Source organism: Salvia splendens, chromosome 4 (assembly GCF_004379255.2).
Source record: "Salvia splendens isolate huo1 chromosome 4, SspV2, whole genome shotgun sequence".
Lineage (NCBI taxonomy): Eukaryota > Viridiplantae > Streptophyta > Magnoliopsida > Lamiales > Lamiaceae > Salvia > Salvia splendens.
Window position 1 is genome coordinate 31,980,048 of NC_056035.1, and position 24,386 is coordinate 32,004,433.

At 35.0% G+C, this 24,386-nt stretch overlaps 2 protein-coding genes and 1 long non-coding RNA gene across 6 annotated transcripts; 1 reads left to right on the forward strand and 2 right to left on the reverse strand.

Annotated features, from left to right (window-relative positions):
• The first annotated feature begins 8,501 nt into the window (after positions 1–8,501).
• Positions 8,502–11,418, forward strand: LOC121798895. The gene is made up of 3 exons (XR_006050109.1): positions 8,502–8,617; positions 9,781–9,885; positions 11,215–11,418. It is a non-coding gene; the product is annotated as an uncharacterized LOC121798895 (long non-coding RNA).
• A 4,597-nt stretch (positions 11,419–16,015) lies between these two features.
• LOC121798318 (G2/mitotic-specific cyclin-1-like) lies at positions 16,016–18,142 on the reverse strand. The gene is made up of 8 exons (XM_042197255.1): positions 18,006–18,142; positions 17,766–17,916; positions 17,624–17,681; positions 17,329–17,526; positions 17,130–17,243; positions 16,640–17,047; positions 16,370–16,551; positions 16,016–16,281 (listed from the first exon to the last, which is right to left on the reverse strand). The coding sequence occupies exons 1-8, from the start codon at positions 18,040–18,042 to the stop codon at positions 16,143–16,145; spliced, it is 1,287 nt and encodes a 428-aa protein (XP_042053189.1). The 5' UTR covers positions 18,043–18,142; the 3' UTR covers positions 16,016–16,142.
• A 1,963-nt stretch (positions 18,143–20,105) lies between these two features.
• On the reverse strand, positions 20,106–24,219 carry LOC121799471 (stomatal closure-related actin-binding protein 1-like). 4 transcript variants are annotated; one of them, XM_042198856.1, is made up of 13 exons: positions 24,067–24,219; positions 22,867–23,155; positions 22,646–22,774; positions 22,417–22,509; positions 22,194–22,334; positions 21,994–22,062; positions 21,825–21,908; positions 21,562–21,742; positions 21,351–21,467; positions 21,004–21,062; positions 20,766–20,900; positions 20,442–20,591; positions 20,106–20,362 (listed from the first exon to the last, which is right to left on the reverse strand). In XM_042198856.1, exons 2-13 carry the CDS (start codon positions 23,143–23,145, stop codon positions 20,324–20,326), a joined length of 1,476 nt encoding a protein of 491 aa, XP_042054790.1. In that variant the 5' UTR covers positions 23,146–23,155; positions 24,067–24,219; the 3' UTR covers positions 20,106–20,323. The 4 variants fall into 4 exon arrangements, with proteins under 4 accessions (XP_042054790.1, XP_042054789.1, XP_042054791.1 ...); XM_042198855.1 differs by having other exon boundaries at positions 22,867–23,161; positions 24,067–24,218; XM_042198857.1 differs by having other exon boundaries at positions 22,867–23,173; positions 24,067–24,214.
• Between the last annotated feature and the right edge of the window lie 167 nt (positions 24,220–24,386).

Below are 24,386 nucleotides of genomic sequence, written 5' to 3' on the forward strand. Positions count from 1 at the left end.
TTTTTTAGCATTATTTATAATTAAATACCGATTTTTAAAAAAAAATAAAAAAAAGTTTAAACACAATGGCTATGCCGTTGACGAATGGGAGCGCGCCACGTGTGCGTCCGCTGGCACGGACGTGCTCGATACATCGAGCAGCGCCGTGCCAGCGGCGCGGCTGCAGCGGCGGCGGTCCTGCGCCTTGCCAACGGCGCGGACGGCGGTGGCGTCTTTCGCCACCGCTGCGGATGCTCTAAACTCCTAACGACTGACTTTACTTATATCATACGCGCGCGTTGGTCGGTGGATTGCACGCACGCATCTCTCATTTTCCATAATAAGTAAATGAATTTTGAAATAATTATACTACTAGTAGATTTCATGACTATTTTTGATAAAGGACATTACCATACTCCAGCAGATACTCGATTATTATGTGTAGATGCCTAAAAATTTAATTTTTCATTTCATACCTTTTACGATATTATTTCCCCAAATTAATTCCAAGGTAAAATTCAATTATGTTTTTTTATGACCTTGTTAAGTGGGGATTTACTGCTATTATTCGATGTAATTTAACAACCATTCTATTTTTATCTTTTTTAATTACACCACGCAATGGAGGAATATGTCAAAGAATAAAGATAGGTGATAAGTACTTTTGTTAAAAAGGTAATTAACGATTTTTTGAAACTATTATTATGAATTTTATGTGTAATATTCTGACAAAATCTGGTTTACAAAGACAATTTATGAGATATCTATACGACTTTTTCCTACAATAATTTTGCCTACTTTAAATTATAAGATTCTTTTTCTTCAAAGTCATTTAATGAGATATCACACTGAATACTGTATATCCTTTGACTTGTAGTTGAAAATTCGGACCATATTCAATTTGCTAATTGGATTTGAGTGAATTGATCCATGTTTAGTAAGTTAACAAAATCGATTAATTTTAGTAGTACTATTTGTTTGATTTAACCGATTGTAGTTGGTGATAGTGATCTATATAGGCTGTGGTGCGATATCATTAGTTATTAACTTTTTCTATTAAAGGATAATTCATTTTTCCATAAACAACAATTGGAAGTATTCATTTATTTTATTTGCGAACAATTGCAAATAATAAATGATCATTAATGCATAAATTAATCCCATGTGTTAACCGACCTAGTCCGTTGAGACATAATTCCTCATCCTAAGTTGGGTGTTTGGAGTTTAATTTGGGGATAAAATTATTTATGGTCCATACGAATTTTGTATTCCTTAGTTAATTTCAAGAGTGGTGCTAACAGCTTCAATATAGTGATACACATAAAACTTTAAATTATTTTTAAAAATATTTTAATCTTATAAATAAAATTATACTAGTAAGTTATAAGCTATTGATAATTAAATAATATATAAATGTGAATTATAATTATTTTTATTTACTAACTTATTTTTTTGTAGGATCTCATAATAGTTTAATTGTAATTCTGAGCCTTTAAAGCCATATCTTATTCTTATACACCTTTTGTAAATGAAAATGAACATTTTACAATGTAAAATTAAAAAATAAGATAGCGATAGAGAAAAAATAAAAATAAGATAGAGAAAAATAAAATAAGAAAGAGATATAGATCGAGGTAGAGAAAAATAAAATAAAATAGAGATATAGATCAAGATAGAGAAAAATAAAATAAGATAGAGATAAAGATCTATATTGAGATCGAGATCAAGACAGCGATAGATAAAAAAGTTAAAAATATTATTAATAAATAATAAGATTCATTTTATTAAAAAATGGAAATTTATTATAAAAATATAGAGATTAAATTTGATAGATATATCAAAATGCAAGAAAACATAATTCTTATCTGAGTAGCTATAGTGATTGAATTTTGTTTTATCATTTATGGGATTTATTTTAAAATATCTTAATGTTTAGATAATTATTATTTAGAAATTATCATTTTCTTTTTGGAATAATTAGATGTTCAGCAAAAGAAAATCTGGCGATTGAAATATTCATATGACAGCTGAAGTTAATTACACATAACTCATCTATGTGGTAGTTTTCTTACTTATAGATTTTGTCCACTAATTTAGAATTTTTACTCTATAGATAAATGACGTGGAATTTCATTTGGCACCAATGATTCAATCGCCTAAATATTTACAAAACGTTTTGTTCCTTGACCAATCACGTTGCATGCAAATCGTAATTTCCGCAAAAGCATACCACAATGTTAACTATCTAAAAATATTTCAAAGCAAACAATATCATATTTAAATTTGTAAATTAGATAATTTTCTAATCAACCTATCTGCTAACAACATTTCACGGATACAAAGGTCATTTTACAGTAGCGTATGAAAATTCTAAAATTTGGATTTTAAAGTGGGTACAAAGGCAATTTGACACATAACATCAATAAAATTATTTAACACAAACCCAATGTGTAGCATAATAGTTTTATACGAATGATGATATGTATACGGATAAGATTGAAGATAGAAGATCGACTTTGTGATTGATCTTAATAATAATTTGTAATTGTTATATGTTTCGAAATAAATACAGCATGTTACTTATATTTCATTGTATCCAATTAATTAACAAACAGAATTGGCATTGGGGGGCAAAAGAATAAAAGCGTGAGCGCGTGGGGGGGACGTATTGGAAAGTGCGATGGTGGTAGAAAGAGAGAAGGCATGAGTTGTTGGTAGGGTTTAAGAGCGCCACTTGTATTGCGTAACTTCCTCGTTACTTACTTAAACGTGTGAGATATGATGAGGTGTTGTTTTTTTTTGTTATCACAACCAAAACTACAAGCATCAAGAGTAAATGGAATGCGTCGTTCACCTATCACACAATGATACTATCTTCCGTCCTGTCCTATATTAAGTGATTGACTGATTTTCGGTACATATTTAAATAAAATGATAAGACCATCCGCAATGAGGCGGATGATGGCACGCCCGATGGCGCGCATCGTCCCGCCCGCCATCGTCCGCCCCATTGCGGGTGCGTGACATAGGCCGCGGACGATCGTCGCGCCCTATACTAAGAGCGCGGAGTATAGGGCGGACGATGCCCATCGTCCGCGCCATCTTCCGCCCCATTGCGGCCTACGCGGACGATGGCCGCGGACGATAGGCCATCGTCCGCGCCATCGTCCGGCCCACTGTGGGCTACGCGGACGATGGCACGCGGTTTCATTTTTTTATAAACCCATCTCCGTTCCCGGAAACGCTCCCGACCCAGACGGCCATCGCGTTTGAATCGTTGGCAACAGCGTCTATGGCGAGGGCGTTATTGCAGACGCACAAGGCCCTCAAAAAGTGTACCGACCCCGACGAAGCCAAATATCTCCGGGCATTAATCGATGAGCTGCGTCGGAAGTTGGGAATTGCACCTACTTAGTTGTTTTTTTTTGTAAGTTGAATGGTGTAACTTTTTTTTATTAATGCGTCGTCATTTGTTATTTAGACGTTTTTATTTACTCGTTACTTGTTATTTGAAAACATTTAAATTAATTAAACAAAACAATAAAATGATGATGTGGCGCGTCATAGGGCGCGCCTTAGGGCGCCCCACTGCAGGTGGGGGGAAGGAGGATAAAACTGATGACGTGGCGCGCCATAGGGCGCACCTTAGGGCGCCCCACTGCTGATGCCCTAATAAATAGTTAAAGTTGAGATAAAGTAAAGTAAGTAAGAGAAAATAATATAGATACGACTCTCTTCTATATTACTACCTCCGTCCCAGTTTGGGAGTATTATATAGTTAGGGCACGAGCTTTAAGAAATTGTTGGAGTATGTAATAATTGAAGTGATGTAGTGGTTGTTGGAGTGTGTAATAATTGAAGTGATGTAGTGGAAAGTGAAACCATTTTGACTTTTTGTATTTAAATGTGTTTGTTTTGTTTTATTTTTATGAAAATAATGTAATTTGAGTGTAAGTTTCATCAACAATGAGGTTAAATTTTATTTCTAACTATGATAAATTCTAAATGAGACTCTTAAACTGGGACGAACGGAAATGACAACATAGGACTCTTAAAGTGAGACGGAGGAAGCATTATATTTCTTTCTTTACTTTCTTTTCACTTTAACTATATATATTATCATCTTCACAAAACAACGGCTAAAAATAAATCAATCACTTGAGTTGGGACGGGTACTATATTTCTAAAAATAAAAACATCACCATTTCTATTTTTTCCTTCTCTCTATTTTATTCTTTCCACTTAAATCACGAAATAACAATATTTAAAATCCTATATTGGAAAAGAAATGATCCACTTAAAATCCAATATTTAAAGTGAGATAGAGAGAGTACATTTTAACCTTCCTCTTTTGATGAAATCCTCACGCTTGAATCTTCAGCTATTCTCATTTTAAATTATAATCCATATTTAATTTTTTCAAATTATTTATCGGTACTTTACTATCTCAATTATAATTTATATAGTACGTATACTTTTTATTTAAATTTTCAATGTTTTTAGAGCTATATTTGTCTACAGATACATAAACTTTCAGCATTTTCTGATTTATTCCCTAAACTTTTACTTCTTCGTCCATAAAAAATAATTTTATTTGTAATAAGTACGAATTTTAAGGAATAATTGGTAAAATAAGAGAAAGAACGAAAAAGTTAAAAAGTAAAGAGTATACATGTCAATTTTGGTCCTAAATATATGATCAAAATACGAATTTGGTTAAAAACATTCACTTTTTGAAAAATAGGTTCATAACAAATGAAAATGTCGACGAAGTAGTCTTTTTTTTATGGTAATGTCAAAGAACGTGGCATGACTGTTAGTTTTTTTACGGAATCGTCAAAAAAGGATTACTTCGTCGACATTTTCATTTGTTATGGACCCGTTTTTCAAAAAGTGAATATTTTGACCAAATTCATATTTTGATCATATGTTTAGAATTAAAATTGCCCTTTAATTAAAAGTAATATTCATCATTGGAAAAAGGGTACAACTGAAATAAATAACTCTTTATAGTAGAATTGAAATTCATTTTACAAGTTGCGTTAGTGGTCTAGTCGTAGTTGAGTGTTTTCCTCTACCTAGTTCTAAACCCACTCACTTCGGTTCTCAGATAATATTCTATTAGTCTTTATTCTTTTATATACATATATATATTATGTTGTATTAGAAGGTAAATCTCTAATAAGATTTCCATTATTTTAGTTTTCATCAATCTGTTTGTTTTCTTCTAGTTTTCATGTATATACACACATATAAAAAATAGTGCCACATGTATTTAATTAAAATATTTAAAAATTTCGAAAAGGTCATTTTTGGCACTCTCAATTAATTCAGTTATGATAGTTTCCTTGATTTACTCCCTCAAAGATCAACAAAATACGTTTAATTCATTCTCTTATATTATTAAAGTAGATTAACTGTTATTGTTTATTACCAACAAAATTCATCTAGAACGAGTCTCCAGATTCGAATTAACTTTGTTTTAATAAATATCCTTTTGATCATGTCTATTAACAATATATTTCAATCGTAGCCATAGGTTCATATGTCATTTAAACATTAAAAATTGTTTGACTAATAATACAACTAGAGAAATTTCGAAGAAAATATAATAAAAAAATAATAAAAAATAAATAAAAATACATCTACCCGTTAGTAATTAATCTAATGTAGTGTATACATCCTTTTACATGTATAATGTAAAAAATTAAGCAATTAATGTGTACTAATCTATTAATAATGTAACTAAATAAATAATTAATATAGTGTATAGTACCGACTCACTAACAAATCTTGACCATGGGAAGGGAGTTAGAGTCATTCCCATAGTGTTTAGCAATCCATTTGGATAGGGCATATTACTAACAATTTCCTATAATTTCTGTTTGTATCCTTTGGGTTTTTGGTTTCATACGGAACATGATGTACGAATATGGTTTAGTAATGTACGAACGACTTAGTTTAATGTAAAAAAGACTTAGTTTCATGTCTTGTAGCACGTTGCATCCATACCCTTTGAATTTAGCAATCCATCGGGCTAGGTCGTAGTACCGACCGACTAACGAAAACGTCACCAAGAGCAGGAAGACAACTCTTTTCCCTTAGGGTTTAGCAATACATTTGGCTATGACATATTACCAACACTATCCTATATTTTCTATTTTTATCCTTTGGTTTTGGTTTCATACAAAACTTGATGTTCGTTGCATCTATACCCTTTTGGGTTTAGCAATCCATCAAGCTAGGTTGTAGTACCGACCGACTAACGAAAACGTCACCAAGACCAGGAAGATAAATCTTTTTCGTTAGGGCATAGTACCAAACCAGACATCAAAGTTCGTATTTGATTTAGTCTTCGTTGAATTCATACTGATTGTAATACAAATATAAGGATTTAATGTATATGTCTCTTACATTATTTCATGTGTTGTCTACATTATAATATTACACATGATATTTTATGATTCTACATTACTAATTACTAAAGATTTACATTACTTTGAAGTATATTTACATTATTAAAATATTGGACCCCCAACATATGTATGTTCAATAATAATGTATATGCTTTACATCAAGTAATGTAATGTTGGGATCCTCTCTATCTACATTATTAGATCGTAAATGTACATCATTAGATATATAAATGTTACACTATTTAGATGTGATTCTAAATCACAACTCTTTTATATCTTCAAAATCTAAGTTAACAGTTTCAAAAGCATTATATGTTTTCAAAAACTAAGTTACTAAGCATTCATTATTTTTTGTTTCCATCATATTACAACAAACCAAAAAAAAAGGGAAAATCCAATACAAGTGGACTCCTCACTGTCAGCGAATTCGACTTACACCCTCTTTGTACCTATTCATAAACAGATACATTGATTAGCCAAAATGTTATACTACTAGTTAATACAGATTTAAATTACTACCAATAACAAATAATAATGTAACACATCAGTGCAAAATAATGTAAATATTTGATGCAACAATGCGTAAAGTCCTAATGTATGCATATTTACTGTAACATTATACAGCCGGTAATGTAAGTAAAAAAGCGTATTAATGTAACTGAGCATTATATATTTGCAGAAATAATGTAGCATTTAATTATGTATACGACTGTATAAATAATGTATCATGGTAATGCAATTTAATAGATACGACTATATGAATAATGTATCATAATAATCTAATGTAATGTAAAGATCCATTCATATACATAATGTACAAAAACAAGCAATTAATGCACAAATCACCAAAAGAACAAGCAAACAATTACAACAATACAACGATGTTGCACAGGAAATTCAAAATAATTAAAAGAAAACAATGAAATCAAGATCTGTAGCTTATAAAAACCAATATAATGTACACTACTATCTATCACAATGTACAACTAATTGATGAATACAAATGCCAACCACGGTGCAACTCTGAATACTGAAACCCAAACAATTGCTCACCTGCATTTTGGATGGGTTGACTCTTAAATGGTCTTCCCCTTTTCGACATTCTGAGTGTATCGGCTCTTCAAACCACTGTGAGACACCCACCATCAAAAACCATAAGGTCATACAACTATTTCCTTTTTCACAATTGACCAATACACAAATCTAAAGCAGCATTTAACCAAATTCGCCAATAATGAACAGAAACCTACCATTAATGAACACGATTTGCAGATTTACGGAAAAATTGAACATTGGTTTATGAAAAACGTGACATCACCATAAAAAACCATAAGGTCATACAACTATTTCCTCGACACAATTGACCAATACACAAATCAAAAGCAGCATTTAACCAAATTCGCCAATAATAAACATAAACCTAACAATAATGAAAACGATTTGTAGATTTACGGAAAAATCGAACACTGGTTTGTGAAAAACGTGACATTGTTTAGGAAAAAAAATCGGAACATCTCTTACAAAAAATCGGGACTTTTGAAACCTGGGTTGTTGACGATGGCAAATCCACCGTCGACCGCGGATGGAGTGTAACATCCCGAATCATAGGGCTCGATGAAAGGTTTGGATATGTGGTGAGGAATAGTAGTTAATTTAAACTGTAAGGTATAAATTTGATACGAAATGCCGATTAGTCAATTTTCGGCAATTTCTTTTGTCCGTGTAAAATCATAAATCGAAGCCAAGGGCTAATAATTTTATAAATTATAAATCATGGCCTAGAATAATTGTAAATAATGTGAGGAATTATTTTGGGCCATTTGAGGGTAATTGGAATTTCTATCGCCGATTATTTCGGTTTTTTGCAAAATCGATCGTCGAAACATTTGAGGTTTCGGACGGGAGTAATTTTAGATTAAACTAGAATTAATGTGCTACCAGATGGTATATAGAATTCATAAATGTGGAATCATATGATATGGAAATAAATTAGCACAAGAAATGAAATTAATTTAACTAATTAAATAACTAGAAATTAAAAGAAAGTTCTAGAAAAGTTGTCACCTATTATTATCTATTAAGCTTGACTTCTTCTTTATTGGGGAAAGAGGATGAAAATCAGAAGCCATGGGAGAAGAGAGAACCGTGAGTTCTCATGGTAATCCTATGTTTCGATTTTTCGTCGAAATATCGATCCAATCGAGTAAACGTTATGGAATCAAGTAAGGCCTTTCTTCCTATACTATTTTTATAGCATAAAATTCAATATATATTAAGGTTAGAAATCTGAAAATTTTGAGCTCCATATGTGTTGATGGATATATGGTTTTATGTTCAATTAATTGCTGAATACGTAGTGTATGGACGTCGTATGCCACGTTTTGATGGGTAATTTCAAAGTTAAATTGCCATGGTATGAACTTGATGTTGAGACTGAAAATATACTTTAGAGTTTATGGTTTGGTGGTTAGATGTTCATGATAGATGAAATAAATGATTTAAGAGTTGATTTAACATGAATTGAAATAAAATTTGATCAACAAGGTTTAATCCCCTATTTTTCAGTGACCATTTCCGAATTGTTTGGCATGAGTAGAATAGTGAAAACTTTGGTTTAACAATTTCTATAATAACTATGATGAGTCTAGAGGATCTCTGAATGTTATGGAGAATTTAGGAGTTCGTTTACTATGTCTATAAATTGTTTGAACCATATGATCATAAACTGTCGAAATTCTGGTAAACTGCCTTATTTTTATATGTTTTTTTTTGAATTATTCTGGGTACTTTAACTAGAGTTAAAATCAAATAAATAATGTTTATATTGACTATATGGTGTCCGGGTGTTCTGGGAATTTTATGATAAATTAAAGAGTACAAACACCATTTATAAAATAATTGTTTAGAAAATACTGCCAGAAATTGTCTGATTTTGGTAGTCTGTGGGGAAATGGTGATATCTCTTAAACCATTAGGGATTTTTGAATAAATCTTGTTGAATTATAAACTGGACTTCTCTGGTATTTAAAAATATTAGGTCAAGCCTCTAAATCCTTCCGAATGAATATAGAAGTTTTATGACGAATCAGTCCAGTGCAATTGTTATATTAGAAAGTTAATGTATAAGTGGGATATTAAGATAATAGAGCAAATAAATTCATTTAAGATGTTTGATCATGAAATTGTGATATGAGTGTTAATGTAAATTTTGGGAACTTTCTAATTGAGGTTAGCAATTTTAATACATTAATTATATGATTATATACTTTCTATGAATAGTATTCCATGAATAGTAACAGAATACTTAGTGATTTTATTTGGAAAACTTAATGAGCTGAAGTTGACGAAAATAAGTATATGTTACTAATATTTACGATATTTATAGTATAAGGCATAGAAGCTTGTAACACGAGTCGTGCAAAAATGAATGGACCTAGAAGATAGCGAAGGGTCGAAAGGTGAAATAAGCTTATGTTCATAAGCCTGCGAGGTAGCGTATCCTCTCTATGATTTTCGATTCCTTTGGTTGAGATGATGTGTGCTATAATGTGATTATTTGTGCGATGTTAATTAAATAATGTGCTTAAATATGCTTATAATTTAAAATGTGGATTGTTATGATACTTATTAATTTTAATATGAATGATCTGCAGAAATAATGGTACGAATATGAATAAAAGACAATGGATATCATATGCAATGAAATGTAATAAATTATGAATATCTGAATAATGTGAAATATGTCTGAATGGGTTATGAAAAGATATCTGAATGTATATGAAAAAGAAGTGATCTGATAGGTAGAGCCTGAATAAAATGAACACGAGAGAATAATATGTAAAGGTTATAAAAGTATATACTAAAAGAATGTCTGTGAATTCGATAAGAATGATTATCTGAAGTGATATTTGGAAATGGGATAAATGTGAAAAGGAGATTTGAAAGAAGAATGTGAAATAAAACGTCCCGTTTGCTTGGTCATATGTGTTGGGTACAATTGGCATGCCATAGGACAACAGCGTTGCATTATTTGTGATCACTCGTCTTCTGGATAACCGAAGCGAGGATCGTCTGTTATCTGATGGGCCTCTATCTGATTTGTCTGATATGCACCCTTATGGGTGGTCTGATTATCTGATCTCGAGGACAAAATCCGCGTCTGCATCTGATTCTATTTCTGATCTGGTCCGTGTACCCTGCCTGAAACCAAGCAGATATTGGGGCTATATGATAAGATGAGATAAAATAATATCTGATGACTTGTGAATAAAAGATCTGTAATCTGTGATCTGTGATATATGATAAGATGAGATAAAATAATATCTGATGACTTCTGAATAAAGAATCTGTAATCTGCGATCTGTGCTATATGATAAGATGAGATAAAATAATATCTGATGACTTCTGAATAAAGGATTTGTAATCTGTAATCTGTGCTATATGAGATAAAATAATATCTGATGACTTGTGAATAAAGATATGTGATCTGTGATATATAAAATAATATCTGATAACTTGGAAATAAGGATCTGTGATCTATGATATATATAAAATAATATCTGATAACTTGGAAATAAGGATCTATGATCTGTGATATATATAAAATAATATCTGATGACTTAGGAATAAGGATCTGTGATATGAGATTGTAAGAAATTTTGGAAATCTGTGAAACTGAAATAAAAACAAGCAAAAGATTAAAAATGAAATAATATAGTTATTATAGTTACTATTGTCTTAGCTGAGAGGGTTGGATTCTGTAGTTTGGATATTGCTATTGGGCTTTCAAGCTCACTCCCCCTCTTTTTTCCCCCTGCAGGTTAGAGTTGATATTCTGTCAGTGGTGTTGAGCAGCTTTGCACATCTTTGACGGGTCACTGGTGGTCAACTTGGTTTAGTGGTCGTGGCATGTTGTGTATTAGTGAAATCTTTAATCTTCCGCTGGATAAATATTAAGTTTTTTTTAAATGTAATAGATTTTAATTGTTCTTTTAAGCTAAAAAGAAAAAGGAAAACTTCAGCACGAGTTTTCGATACTGAAACGTGACATCACTTATTCGGTGGGTTTACCTACCTGGTAAGGGGTGTTACATGGAGTCCGACAACAACTGCAAATCGTCGACTTTAGGATGTTTTGACGGCGAAAATCGACCGTGAGATGGGGTATTCTCTGCTTTTTCGGCGGCTAGGGTTTAGAAATGGGTTGGAATTGGGGGAGAAGGGTTTTGAATATGATTTGAGGGAGTGGATGGAATGTCAAGCGGTTTCGATGAAAATCCCGCTTAATTGTAGGACCTGCCATTTTTAATTCATTATAGTTTTACAGTTATACCCTTATAATGTAGCAAATGGACGTAATAATATAACGCAGAACCATAAATCTAATCATCATCTAGTCCGTCCAACCTCTTAATCTAAAGGTTGATATTATGTTGGAACTTAACATTAAGAGGGCAATGAGAGTTTAATGCTTCCCTAGATACTATATAAATATTAGTATGTTTTTCAGATTTTATATATATATAAAACTCATAAACCAATTTAAAAATTATGGATTCACCAACACCCAAGCTGCTATACAAAGACAACAAGATGGATTCATTAATTATTCAAAGTGAGTCAATTATTACAAGCGGTACAGAGCTAAAAAAGATAAAGGAGTTCATAGTTCTTTTAGGTGCTTAACTAAAAGTTCTATGCCAAATGGTGAATCAATCTCATTCAAATCAACCTATGCATGAAGAGTGGGGATCATTTCAAATATAACTGTCGGAGGCCCAAATTGAAGAGAATAATTATTAATTTTCGTCCAAGTGTGGGAAGTCAATTCCAATAGTCACACCAATGGTTTTGTTTAGGAGTTAGTTTTGACTTATTATTAGGGCATTCACAATAGGGGCAGCTCGCCGGCCTCCCCGGAGATGCCGCAGTCGTGGCGAACTATAGTGGACAAAGCGTCCGCCCCGGCGTGGACGGATGGGAGGGGGCGGAAGGGCCATCGCCGAGTATTCGGCGAGGACGCGGCGGTGGGGGAGCAGCGCGGTGGTCTACTGCGCGGCACTTCCGCCGCGGCGACGAACAAATTTTTTTTTCATTTTTTCAAAATTTATTTAATTACTTATAAATACACCTCATTCTCATTATTTTCACACCATTCCAACTCTTTATTCCTACTTTGTCTCCCTAAAATTTATGGATTCTATTGCTTTTAAAAAATGGATGATTTGTGGAATGACGCTTGGGATTCTCTAATTCAAGAGGTGCAGAGGGAAGCCAACGAGGAGGATGCGGCGCTGCGGCGGAATTGGCGGAGGCGGCGCTCCCTCGTGTGATTCGTCATCGTCGGATAATCCCACGAGACCATAGCAGAGTGCACCGGCGGCTGATGGCAGACTACTTTGGCGATAACCCCCGTTACCCACCAGAGATTTTCCGTCGGCGTTTCAGAATGTCGCAACAACTCTTCACCCATATAGCGACGACATTGGCGGCGCGGTACAGGTGCTTCACCCTCCGGAGTGATTGCACTGGCCGGATCGGGCTGTCTACTTTTCAGAAATGCACCGCTGCAATTAGGCAGCTTGCCTATGCCGGACCGATTGATATGTTCGACGAATACCTACATATGGGTGAGACGACTAGCCTAGAGGTGCCCCGACAGTTTTGTAAGGGCATCCGGGAAATCTTTGGTCCGGAGTTCCTACGAAAGCCAACCTCTGATGAGTGCCAGAGACTGTTAGATATGCACGGTTCGGTGTACGGTTTCCCAGGGATGATAGGCAGCATCGATTGCATGCATTGGGAGTGGAAAAACTGTGGTGGCATGGAAAGGCCAGTTTACTATGGGTTTCAAAAGCAAACATCCATCGATGATTCTGGAAGCCGTTGCTGACTACCATTTGCAGATCTGACATGTGTATTTCGGTGTTGCAGGTTCGAACAACGACATCAACGTTTTGCAGACATCGCCTCTCTTCAATGATGAGTGTCGGGGGGAGGGTCCAGAAATCATATTCGTAGCCAACGGAACGCAGTACCATAGGGGATACTATTTGGCAGATGGGATTAGGGGTGGGTCGGTACGGTATACCGTACCGACCGTGCCATACCGCATACCGTACCGGAAAGTACGGTATGAAAAAATTCAATACCGATACCGTACCGAATTTTCGGTATACCGGAAATTCGGTATGATATTTTTTTATACCGGTTACCATACCGTTATTACAGTACGGTATACCGTAATAACGGTATGGTAACGGTAACGGTATACCGAAAAAAACCTATTGTGTCCAAAATATTTAAAATAACAATGCAAGTGTTCAACTATTTAAAAAAGCCCAAAACAATAAAACTTCATCACAATCAAATCTTGTTCATAGCATTCAAATTAATAAAACTTCAACATTCAAATCTAAAACAATTTATGAAGTCATGATCAACAACATTATCTTCATTTCTTGCAACCTCGTTGTCTTCATTTCTCAAAATTCCACAAAAAATCGTTGAAGATGACCCTGCATTTGATAACCTTTATTAATAGTCGAGCATAATCACAATAATGAAATAAATATGAAGAAATTAAAATGACCCGTCCATCGCACGGGCGTGACACTAGTTAGTAATTTAAATTGGACATTTATTTCTCTTTAAGAATTAAGAATGACTGATTAGTATCCTATTTATTCATCCTTCAATTTAAGTAGTATATAAAATAAGATAACATACAATGAATTAAACACTAATTAAACGATTTGATTCATTTTCATCTACACATATTTTTAATTGACATTTTATGAAGTGGGACGAAGAATAAAACAATTATTACTTTGTGTATTTGTAATATGACATTACACAAAGAATCATATACTAACTGGTGTGAGTTAATACAAATTCTTTCAAATGTGCTCTGTTGAAACATATTCCCGATATCGTATTTCCAATCTTCTTTCGGTGTTATGTGCTATTGTGTTTATTATATTTAATAGGATGAGTTGATAAAAAAATAATTCAGGTTAATTTCGAATTTGTTTGAATAAATTATCATTTGAATGTTTAATTTTATTGTATTAATTGATGTATTAATTTTTTTTTAATATAATATATATATATTACAACATATTTAATATTAAATATATTTTATATATATATATATATATATATATATTAATATTAAATATGTTGTAATATATATATTATATTAAAAAAAATTAATACATCAATTAATACAATACCGATATATACCGGAATAAATTAATATAATTTATTCCGGTATATATCGGTATATCGGTATACCATGGTATACCAAATATTCAGTATAAAGTTTCGGTATACCGTGGTATACCGGAATACCGTGGATTCGGTATACCGCGGTATAGAAAAAATGATACCTTTACCGTACCGAAACACTGCGGTAAGGTATCATACCGTACCGGAAACTGTGGTATACCGAAAAATCGGTATTTTCGGTATTTTTCCGGTACGGTAAGTCCGGTATTACGGTATTTCGGTATAATTTCCCACCCCTAGATGGGATATACCCTCGTTGGCCCGTATTCGTCAAGACAGTTCGCCAACCGGTTGGACCGAAGAAACAACATTTTGCGCGAAAACAAGAGGCTGCTAGGAAGGATGTTGAGCGAGCTTTTGGTGTGCTCCAAGCGATGGGCCATTATACGGTGTCCGGCACGAGTTTGGCACGAAGATGATGTCGCGAATATTATGTTCGCATGTATAATATTGCACAATATGATAATAGAAGATGAAGGATTTACTGCAGAGTGCCCAGAAGATGGTGCAAGTACAAGTCACGATGTTGCCTCCGCGCCGATACAGATGGGTGTACCACGCAGTAATGAATATCTTCTCCAACGTTTCACTGATATGCGCAGTAGCACAACACATACCCAACTCCAGGCCGATTTGATTGAAGAGGTCTGGGCACGTAGGGGGGGCGCAGCGTGAAGAACACGTGTGATTTTCCATAGATTAAATTTTCGTTGTATAATTTTCCCCTTACTTAATACGACGAAAATTTAGTTTTCAATTTTAATTTATTTAATTAGTCATTTTTTTCTAATTATGTATAGTCCGATAATTTTAATCTTCATTGAATTAAAATATATTAAGAATAAAATAAAGTGAAATGTGGCCAAAAAAGTGTCCACTGTTGTTGTGGAAACTTTTTTTTGTGACTATGGACAAATCAGAAGTGGTTGTGGACAAAAAAAGTGGCAGGACGGGTGGAAGTGTCCACACTATTGTGAATACTCTTAGGAGTTACTTTTGGTTTAGAGTCGCACCTTTCCAATACACCCTTTTAAAGAATACACCAAAAATGATTTAATAATGCTAAAATCCCAAATGGTAAAGTGTGCTATATAAAAATTCATATGATCTGTTAAACGGAACATGTTAGTTCATTGGCAATCCTGCCTCACGGAAAGGAAACATATCATACACGAGCATTCACTTAGGGTAGGTTTTGAAGGCGATTTCGACCTACATTGTTGCTGTTGAGTAAAAATTATGTCTAAATACTTTTTACTTAGCTTCCAAATTGAACCGAGTTTTTGTTTTTAACTATATATAATGAGTGAAGTCTTTTAACATTAAAAAAATTGCAGTATAATTTGTTTGATTTCAATTTATACTTGTGTCACAAAGAATGAGATAGTATATAGAAACCAGAAACACAACATGCATGACATTAAACCCTCAACTCAACTCAATATAGAAGAGATTAGGCTAGGCCAACAAAAGAGATTTTGCTGGTGGAATGAGAGCAACACCCTCCCTCTCTGAGCTGTGGTACTTTCTGTAGATCCCCCGCAGATTCCCCTCCGCCAACGTTGAATGGTACGTCGCCAGAAGCTTAGCACAATCCCTAAACACCAACCATCATCATCACAATCAATTCTCTCATAACCACCAATAAAAACACAAACAAAAAAAATATGTAAATAAGGCCTCACATCAGCTGCTCTTCCAAGAACCCTGTGTGCTGCCTAAGTGCCTCGCTCCAAGCCGGGGCCGTGTTCAAGCTGCATCTCGCCACATAGACTGCTGAGGCAGCAATCATGGAGGGGCGGTACCTTATTGCAGTGCTGTAATTCATCATTGCAACCTCAGCCAACATATACACCATGTTCTCCACCTACATTGTTTAATCAAATCATTTCAGTTAGTTGCTTCATTCCCAACTTTCATGAATCACAATCATCAAATCATGCCCTCACACTCACTTTTGCATCACTCATGGATGCTTTGATGAATCGGACAAGGAACACGTATGGAGTGGGGACCGTCAAGCTCCACTCGAGCTGTCCGAGGATCATCTTCTCCATACACAAGATTTGTGCAGAGGAGTATGTTTTGTCTGAGATGAACACCAGCTCGTTCACCTCGGGCGCCCATATCTCCTCATATTTTGAGGCTATCAGCATTGCCCCTAGTCCCACCAACTGCAGCTCCTTCCTTGCAGTGATCTTCGATGCAAGATATCGATCCACCAGGTTGATGGTGAGGTAGAGGGTCTCTTGAGACAGCTCAAATTTGTTATGGACTTGAACCAGCCAATCAACCAGGATCGCCCTCATCTTCGCGTTGATCTCGGGCTGCGAATCCATGTAGTCGCGAGCCCTGCCCTCGTGCTGCAGGCCGTTCGTTCGTTGCATTATTAAACCACACAACACAATCAAATTGCATTTAAATCAGTATCAACATACACCATACCTCTGCCGATTTGTAGAATTGGTAAATTTCATCAATGTATTCAACAACTGCTAAATGATTATTGGCATCTGCAGCATCAATATCCACTTTCTGCTCCTTTGGTTTATTAGCAGCCTGTCCACATCACACAATCAATGTCACTCAACCAATTTCATCACAGAATTGAGACAAACATGAACTACTTATTAATTATACCAACCTTGCTCCTAGCAGAGAGTGTTGATGTAAGAGTTGGAGCCCTCTTTTTCAAGGGCTTCTCTTTCTCCACAACTTGTTCAGAATCAGGGCTAATTACTGTAATCACCTCCGGCTTCGGCTTCGGTGCAGCTTCCTTGTGAACCACAGCTTTCTTGATTGGCTGAGCCCCATCCACCACATTAGCATTCACTGCCAAGCACTATCAAAGAGAGAAGAGAAGCCACCACACAATTAAGAAATGCTTGTTCAAAAATAGCAAGGCAAAATATTGTACTAGTAATTTCAAGAAATGAAACCTTGTTATTTTCAGCAGCTGTAGCCTGCGCCTTAGCCAGTAATTGGGCACAGAAACTCCTGAGAAACATCAAAAACACTATCAAATAATGTAAAAAATCAAATCTTTACACTAGATTATGAGTAAATCTTTAATAATAATACCTGGTAACAGGTCGAGAAACCTGAGGAAGCGGCTTGCCGTCGACGCCGCGAATAGTGACCATGTTTCCTATATCACCGAGAGCGCGGCGATTCTTCCTCTCCGCCACCATATTTTTCTGCTTGTTAGCAACCGGAACTGCTGCCTCCACTCCTATAATCAACAAAATTGGACTTCTATCAACAAAGTTCACAATCCCTAAATGCTTGAAACCACGTTGCAATCCCTAATTTGTGGATTACCTCTGTTCTGCTGTTGAAGCACCTGTCTTGACGCCATTCTTGAACAAATGAAAACCCCCTTGGAGAAATCTGAAACCCTCTTCTTCGTCTTCCTCCTCTACTCTCTCACTGTAGGGGTACTGCCAAAGCGAAGTAGCGAACAGGGAATTCAGAAAGTGGGCGACAACGACGCCTCTTTTAAGCTGAAGAAGGCGCTCGTACAAACCCCAACGGTCTTATTTTTTCAGTTGAATTTGTGGCCGTCGATGGAAAGCGGATCCAACGGTAGTCATTTAATTCCAAAAATGTCGAATGCTGTAGCCGTTGCGACGCTCAAAAGTTACCGTTATGATACGGGTGTGGGTTTATGGGTAAAATATACAACATCCACTATGCTATGCTGTGCCACGTCTAATTATACAATTGTAATTTCTTTCCAGATAATATTCACTTACTTTTAACTATTTAATGTACCATCATCTCTTACATTTCTTTGTATAATTATATTAATTATATGAATAAAATTATATTTATAAATAATAATATAATACAGTATAATTTAAAATTAGTAGGAGTATACTTGTCCTTTAGGTGTTCGGTTGGCAAGATTGTATCTCGGATTAAATATGTAGTGTGTTTTATTCATGAGATAACACAATCCTAGATGGATAATCATGAAATAATTAGTTATAGCTAACCTCATTTGACTAAAATAATCTCACAACTCAATCTTAGTTATATATTGATACTCCCTCCGTCCCGTGCTACTCGCACGTTTGCTTTTCGGCTCGTCACAAAGTCCTTACACTATTTATAATTTAAGTTAGAATTAATGCATTTAATTAATATGTTAGTTTAAGTTAAGAGCTCTTTTATTAAGTGATGTCTCATTACACCTAAAATTCTTTTTTAATTACACAAAAAAATCAATCCCAAATTTACGGCCTAAAATGAAAAGTGCGAGTAGCATGGGACGGAGGGAGTATTATTTTATCTAGGAAACCGGACACCAACTAACAAAATGAATCTTTAAAGAGATACAAGTTTTAATACATAAGAGAGATAGAAACCCTAGACCTGAACCCTAAAGTAAGAGATATAGAAAAAATATGATTGAAATATTATTAGTGGAGAATGTGTCATACCTTGTAAGAGAAAAAATATTCCTAAAACAAAAAAATGCATAATTTTAAGTATGGATTAAAATAGAAATAGTTCATGCTTCTTTCGGTCCCAGCTAAATTTCTCATATTTGACCGGTGTAAATTTTAAGAAATTGTTTTACTTTATGAAGGAAAATGCGTGAAAAAAGTTAGTGGAATGTGAGTTAATTTTACATAGTACTTATTAAATTATACCCCCCTGTCCATGAAAAATATGACACATTGTGCATGACACGAGTTTTAATGTGGAATTGGTAAAGTACGAAAGAAAGGAAAAAAGTAAGAGAGGAGTAGTGTTAGTGGAATGTGAGGTCCATATTATTGGTAAGAAATAAGGGAAAAAAGAAAGAGAGAAGGAAAAAAGTAAGAGAGAAATAGTGTTACTAGAATGTGGGGTTCATATTATTAGTAAGATAGAAGGGAAAAAAGTAAGATAGAAGTTTAAAACTTTCCTTTTTTTAAATGTGCTATATTTTTTTCGTGGACAACAAAAAATGTCAAATATGCTATATTTTTTGTGGACAAGAGAGTATTGTACAACCCAAAAAAAATATTGGTAGTACTTATTAAATTATACTCCCCCGTCTCACAAGAATATGCACTCTTCCTTTTTAATCCGTCCCACAAGAATATTGACTTTTTAATTTTGAAAACCATCTTCTTTCTAATGAGGTGGAACCCATTCTCCAGTAACAATACTAAATTTACTTTTTCCCTCTACTTCTCTCTTACTTTACCAATTTTGCATTAAAACTCGTGCTGAGCTCAAAGTGCATATTCTTTAGAGACGAAGGGAGTATTGTACAACCCAAAAATATTGTGAAAAACTAATTGTCATTTAAATAGTACTCCCAAAGCATTGGTGTAAAAAATCGTTTTTGACAGCTCTTTAACATAACATATGCAAAAACAAACAAGCCAAGCTCTCATGTGATTACAACTATAATGCACAAATGCATATTAACAAACAGCTCATTGATTAGCCATGAAAAAAATAGGTTATTACAACAAATGACTTAGGCAAACCTAAAAATCATGCCTAGAACAAATGCAACTACGAATCGAAGCCAAATATTAGACTTGCAAAACCACAACATATCTTCACCACACACCAAAAAAAACAGCACACTCGAAAAAACTAATATCATTAGTCGAAAGCTACGAAGAAGTCAGTCTTTACAGCAGAGCATCGTCGTCTGGACCAGCAAGAAACACCTGCCATTGTGTAATCTCATCTTAGAAGGACATATTTGCAGAAGCAACGAGCATGGAGTAAAGCAACGATGATACTTACATTGCAGTCGAGAGCATATTTTCTGGCATACATTAGCGCTCCATTTCGTTCACGCTCTGAATCAAAAACAAGCACGAAAGATTGCCCCTTGCGTGCTTGCCAGAAAAGGGATTTCGCAGCAGAGTTGCCGCCTCCTCTGAATCCACATAGCTGGAAATACATCATAGTTAGTTCTCTCATGCTTATGTTTTGCATGTTTTTGTTGAAAAATTTCTCATAACAGTATTGTGCATTTAATTTGGAACTGTAGATACGGAAGTAGAGTGTAGAGATGAACGAAGATGGACGTGTTTGATGATAGTAATAACTATTCTTTCCTAATACCTGCATAGACTTAGAGTAGGAATCCCTGGCCTTTGTGATCCATCCTCGGCTTAGCTTGATCCTTGTTTTCCCAATATGAAACAAATGCACCGAATGTGACGAATAGTTCCTTCCATTCATTTGGGAGATAACCACCTGTAACATTGTAATTGTAAGGATCACACAATACTATCAACTGTAATTTAGTCATTTATTTGCCGGTTCCAAACTGTAGAGAGGATTGGACGTATTGACATACATTGAAGTCGATGCTTGGTTTCCGCGAAAGTGTATCTACATAAGCTCCCAAGTCTGAGGCTGTAAAGACAAAACAGAGAATATGACTCAACCCTGCTCACTATACCACAAAACAAACACGAGTTGCTGAACGTTCCGATACAGTAATTAGGCCAGTGTTATATGAACTGATAATGTGGTACTGAATTGTTCGAGGCTATTTAGAAGAGAAAGATTGTAGTGTAAAGGTGCGTGAATCACATATATATAAAGTGTAAAGTGATTTCCGGAAAAGAAAATAGGTCAAGTCAAGTGGGACGGAGGGAGTATTTTTTATCGTACATAACTGACTCACAATACTTCACCAACCTTGCTCAATAGCACCATCAGTTGTCAACGTGACCTTTAGGCAGTCTGATGCTATATCAGCTTGCAGAACTCGCCCAACATCAATTGGCTCGGGAGCATAAACACACTTGTTAGCACCTGGTACCAGAAAAGAAACCACCCTAGTAAAAAATCGGAGAAGCTGTACACAATCTTGTGATTTAGGAATTATGTGGAATCTTCTGATAGTTACCCAAAATAGGTTCCCTGCGGCTGCATTGAGATGACAATCGATACCACTGGATCAAACATTTTGCAAGGTCTACTGCTTCATCTGAACAGGACTGAATCCTTAGAATAGAACCTAACTTCTCAGGGCCACTTATCTCATAAAGTCGGGTCGAATTATCGTCAGATTTCATGTTCATTTCCAGCTGTACAAGTTCGAGGAATATAATTCAAAAAGTGCTCCTGAACAAAATGTTAGTGTGGCGGAAAAGCAGATAAGTAGCACACCTCGTTTTGCAGCTTAATTGAAACTGTGCACTTCTGTCTAATTTGAAGTCTTAGCTCCCGAAGCTCACTTTCCATATCCGCAACCTTCCGAATAACAACAACAATGGAGTTCAAGAAGTGTAAAACTAACCACTATGAAACTGTACAAGACAAAAAAATCTGTATGCACCTTTCTTGGTTGATGCATTAGTCTTATTCTTCTGGCCTCTTGAACCTCTTCAATTAGTTCCTCCAACTCCTTTACAGGGTGGTGAAATTGAATGGAAAAAAATAAGCCTTTCTTCCACACAAAATGCACTTGGAAAAAAGCAATAGGTCGAACACAGAGTATGTAAAATGTTAGTTACAGATCAGTTGAAGTGAAGTTACCTGTTGCTTGCCTGAACTTTGATTTCTTTCTTGTTCCTCAAGGGCCTCTCCAATTCTTTGAACAACTGCCCTCGCGCTCTCTATTTCAGCACAACCAAAAGATTTTTCTTGGTTGACCAATTTTTTAGCATCTTCAGAAGCCTGCAGAACAGAAGCAAATTAGTACTAAGATTTATTTGCATTTAAGAAGAATACAAGTAGAGAAAGAGATAAGCAGCAAAACCTGCTTGAGAAAATTCACCAGCTTCTTCACTTCAAATTTCTCTTGAATAAGCTCTCCTTCTTTTTGAGTTAATTGTACTGCCAAAGCCTCCACCTGGGAAAGATATAAGGCAGCATTCATTCAAAGGTAACTCAAATTTCTAAAGGCAAGCAAAAGAAAACAACTGAACCAAGAAGTTCTAAAATGACTATTAAGACAAAAGCATAATAACATAACACCAGAAACTAACCATAGAGATGGCTTTTTCGACGTCTTCTTTGTTCTGACCAGCTAATCTTCCTTTCAAACATTCCAATGCATCCCTAAGCTTCTTCAAAAGCACGTGTCCATCCAAAGATGCCACCTCCTTAAGTTTGGCCTGGAATCATTTTTATAAACAAAAATGAAACTTTACTGATTTCAAACTGCTACAACAACATAAGATCGAGTGGTAGCTCTTCGAGAACAAACCTCCTCCGACATCTTCGCTGCTGCAGCCAAGTTCTTGTCGAATTTGCTTGCCAGGTCCCGTACAGATAAACGCTTGTGCTGTTCAGTTAGCTGCCTAATTTCCTGAACAACAACCTCCTTCAGCGGGGGACCTTTGCTGTCCTCTTTGATCTCCTCTAGAATTTCATTATTTGGCCCTAACTTGTATTTAGGGAACTGATTAGTCTGAAAGCTGACATCTGCTGATACCGTCCAAACTGCCTGGACCTCGTCTCCGAAATCCGGACTAACCCTCGTCATTGCCTCAACTCTATCTCTGAAAGAGAAGCTATTTATGAGCAAGAACATTCAAAAGTCCAACCAAGATCAGATCTTTACTTTTGAATCTCATATCTACAAAAAAAAAAAATATGACAGCCACACATACTTCAAAATAAATATAAGCCTCACAATGAAGCTTAATTTCAGTTGATGCATGCAGTAATCAGAGTAGCAATATTATTATATAAATACTACTACAAAACAAGCTTACACAATAAGGGAAGACTGAAAAAAGGAAAGAATACTGAATAATAAAAAAAAGTAAGGCTACAGGCAAACTAGGAAAGGGGAGATTTATTAGACCAGAACAAGAATTGAAGAGGAGAGAAACCTTATCATGATAGCAGTGAAAAGTAGGCCATGAACTGCAACTAACAGAAATAGTAGAGGCTTTGAAATAGAGACAACAGGAGAGTCATACTCATAATAAATGCAGAAAAAACAGAGTAAGGAATTAACATACACAGTGAGCTTACTTCTTCCAGCCAGAATATTTTTGTCTTCACACATCAATTTCATAAGTTTTCAGAAAATACTTTTAATGCAGGTGTTGGTTGATTCCAATTATTTAACAAAAATAGCATTATAGTACATATTAGTATTAGCAAAAAAACTAAGAATTAGCTAGAATGAAATGGTGAACTTGCAATTTAAAGAGATCACACCTGAATAAAATTTAACAGTATTTTACAATCTTGCTTTCTGATTTCAGTAACTAACTAGATGCACATACCAAAAAAAAGGCCAAAATATTCACATAATCATAAAATTCACAACAAAAAGTTACCACATTTCCTGAAAATCACAGCAAAAATCAGCATCAGAATATAAAAAATGATCTTGAAAGCTTTCTGATTATTTCAGTACTAGAAGAATGGGGTTTAGAAAAATGGTACTTACAGAAGAATATAAGACGAGAAGTGAGAGAAGAATCAGAAGAGGAAGAGATCGAACATAGTTTACAGTTAGTTGTGTTTCCTCAAGAAGTCGATTTCTAAAGAAATGGACAGAAAAAAGGGGGTGGGGTGGGGTGGGGTGGGAAATATGATGTGAACAACTGAGTCGAAGAAGCATCAGAAAGAAATGGATGTCTCCTTTTTCAAAGCAAATTGAAAAGGAAAAGCTCCTCACCTCCTCTCTCACCCGCCACACCTTTTTCACTCACGCCACTCTTAATTAAAAAGTACAAGTGCTTAGACCATCCACAGTAGGCGCCCAGC

Bases quoted from the DNA above. Each gene is read 5' to 3' on its own strand.
- LOC121799471 (XM_042198854.1), bottom strand. From the start codon at position 23,193: ATGTTCTTGCTCATAAATAGCTTCTCTTTCAGAGATAGAGTTGAGGCA. The intron at 22,510-22,645 runs GTTAGTTTCTGG...TATCTTTCCCAG, and splicing joins TCGAAAAAGCCATCTCTATG to GTGGAGGCTTTGGCAGTACA. The intron at 21,743-21,824 runs GTGTGCTACTTA...GAACTTGTACAG, and splicing joins CAATTAAGCTGCAAAACGAG to CTGGAAATGAACATGAAATC.
- LOC121798318 (XM_042197255.1), bottom strand. From the start codon at position 18,042: ATGGCGTCAAGACAGGTGCTTCAACAGCAGAACAGAG. The intron at 17,917-18,005 runs GTAATCCACAAA...TGTTGATTATAG, and splicing joins GCTTCAACAGCAGAACAGAG to GAGTGGAGGCAGCAGTTCCG. The intron at 17,682-17,765 runs GTATTATTATTA...GATGTTTCTCAG, and splicing joins GTTTCTCGACCTGTTACCAG to GAGTTTCTGTGCCCAATTAC.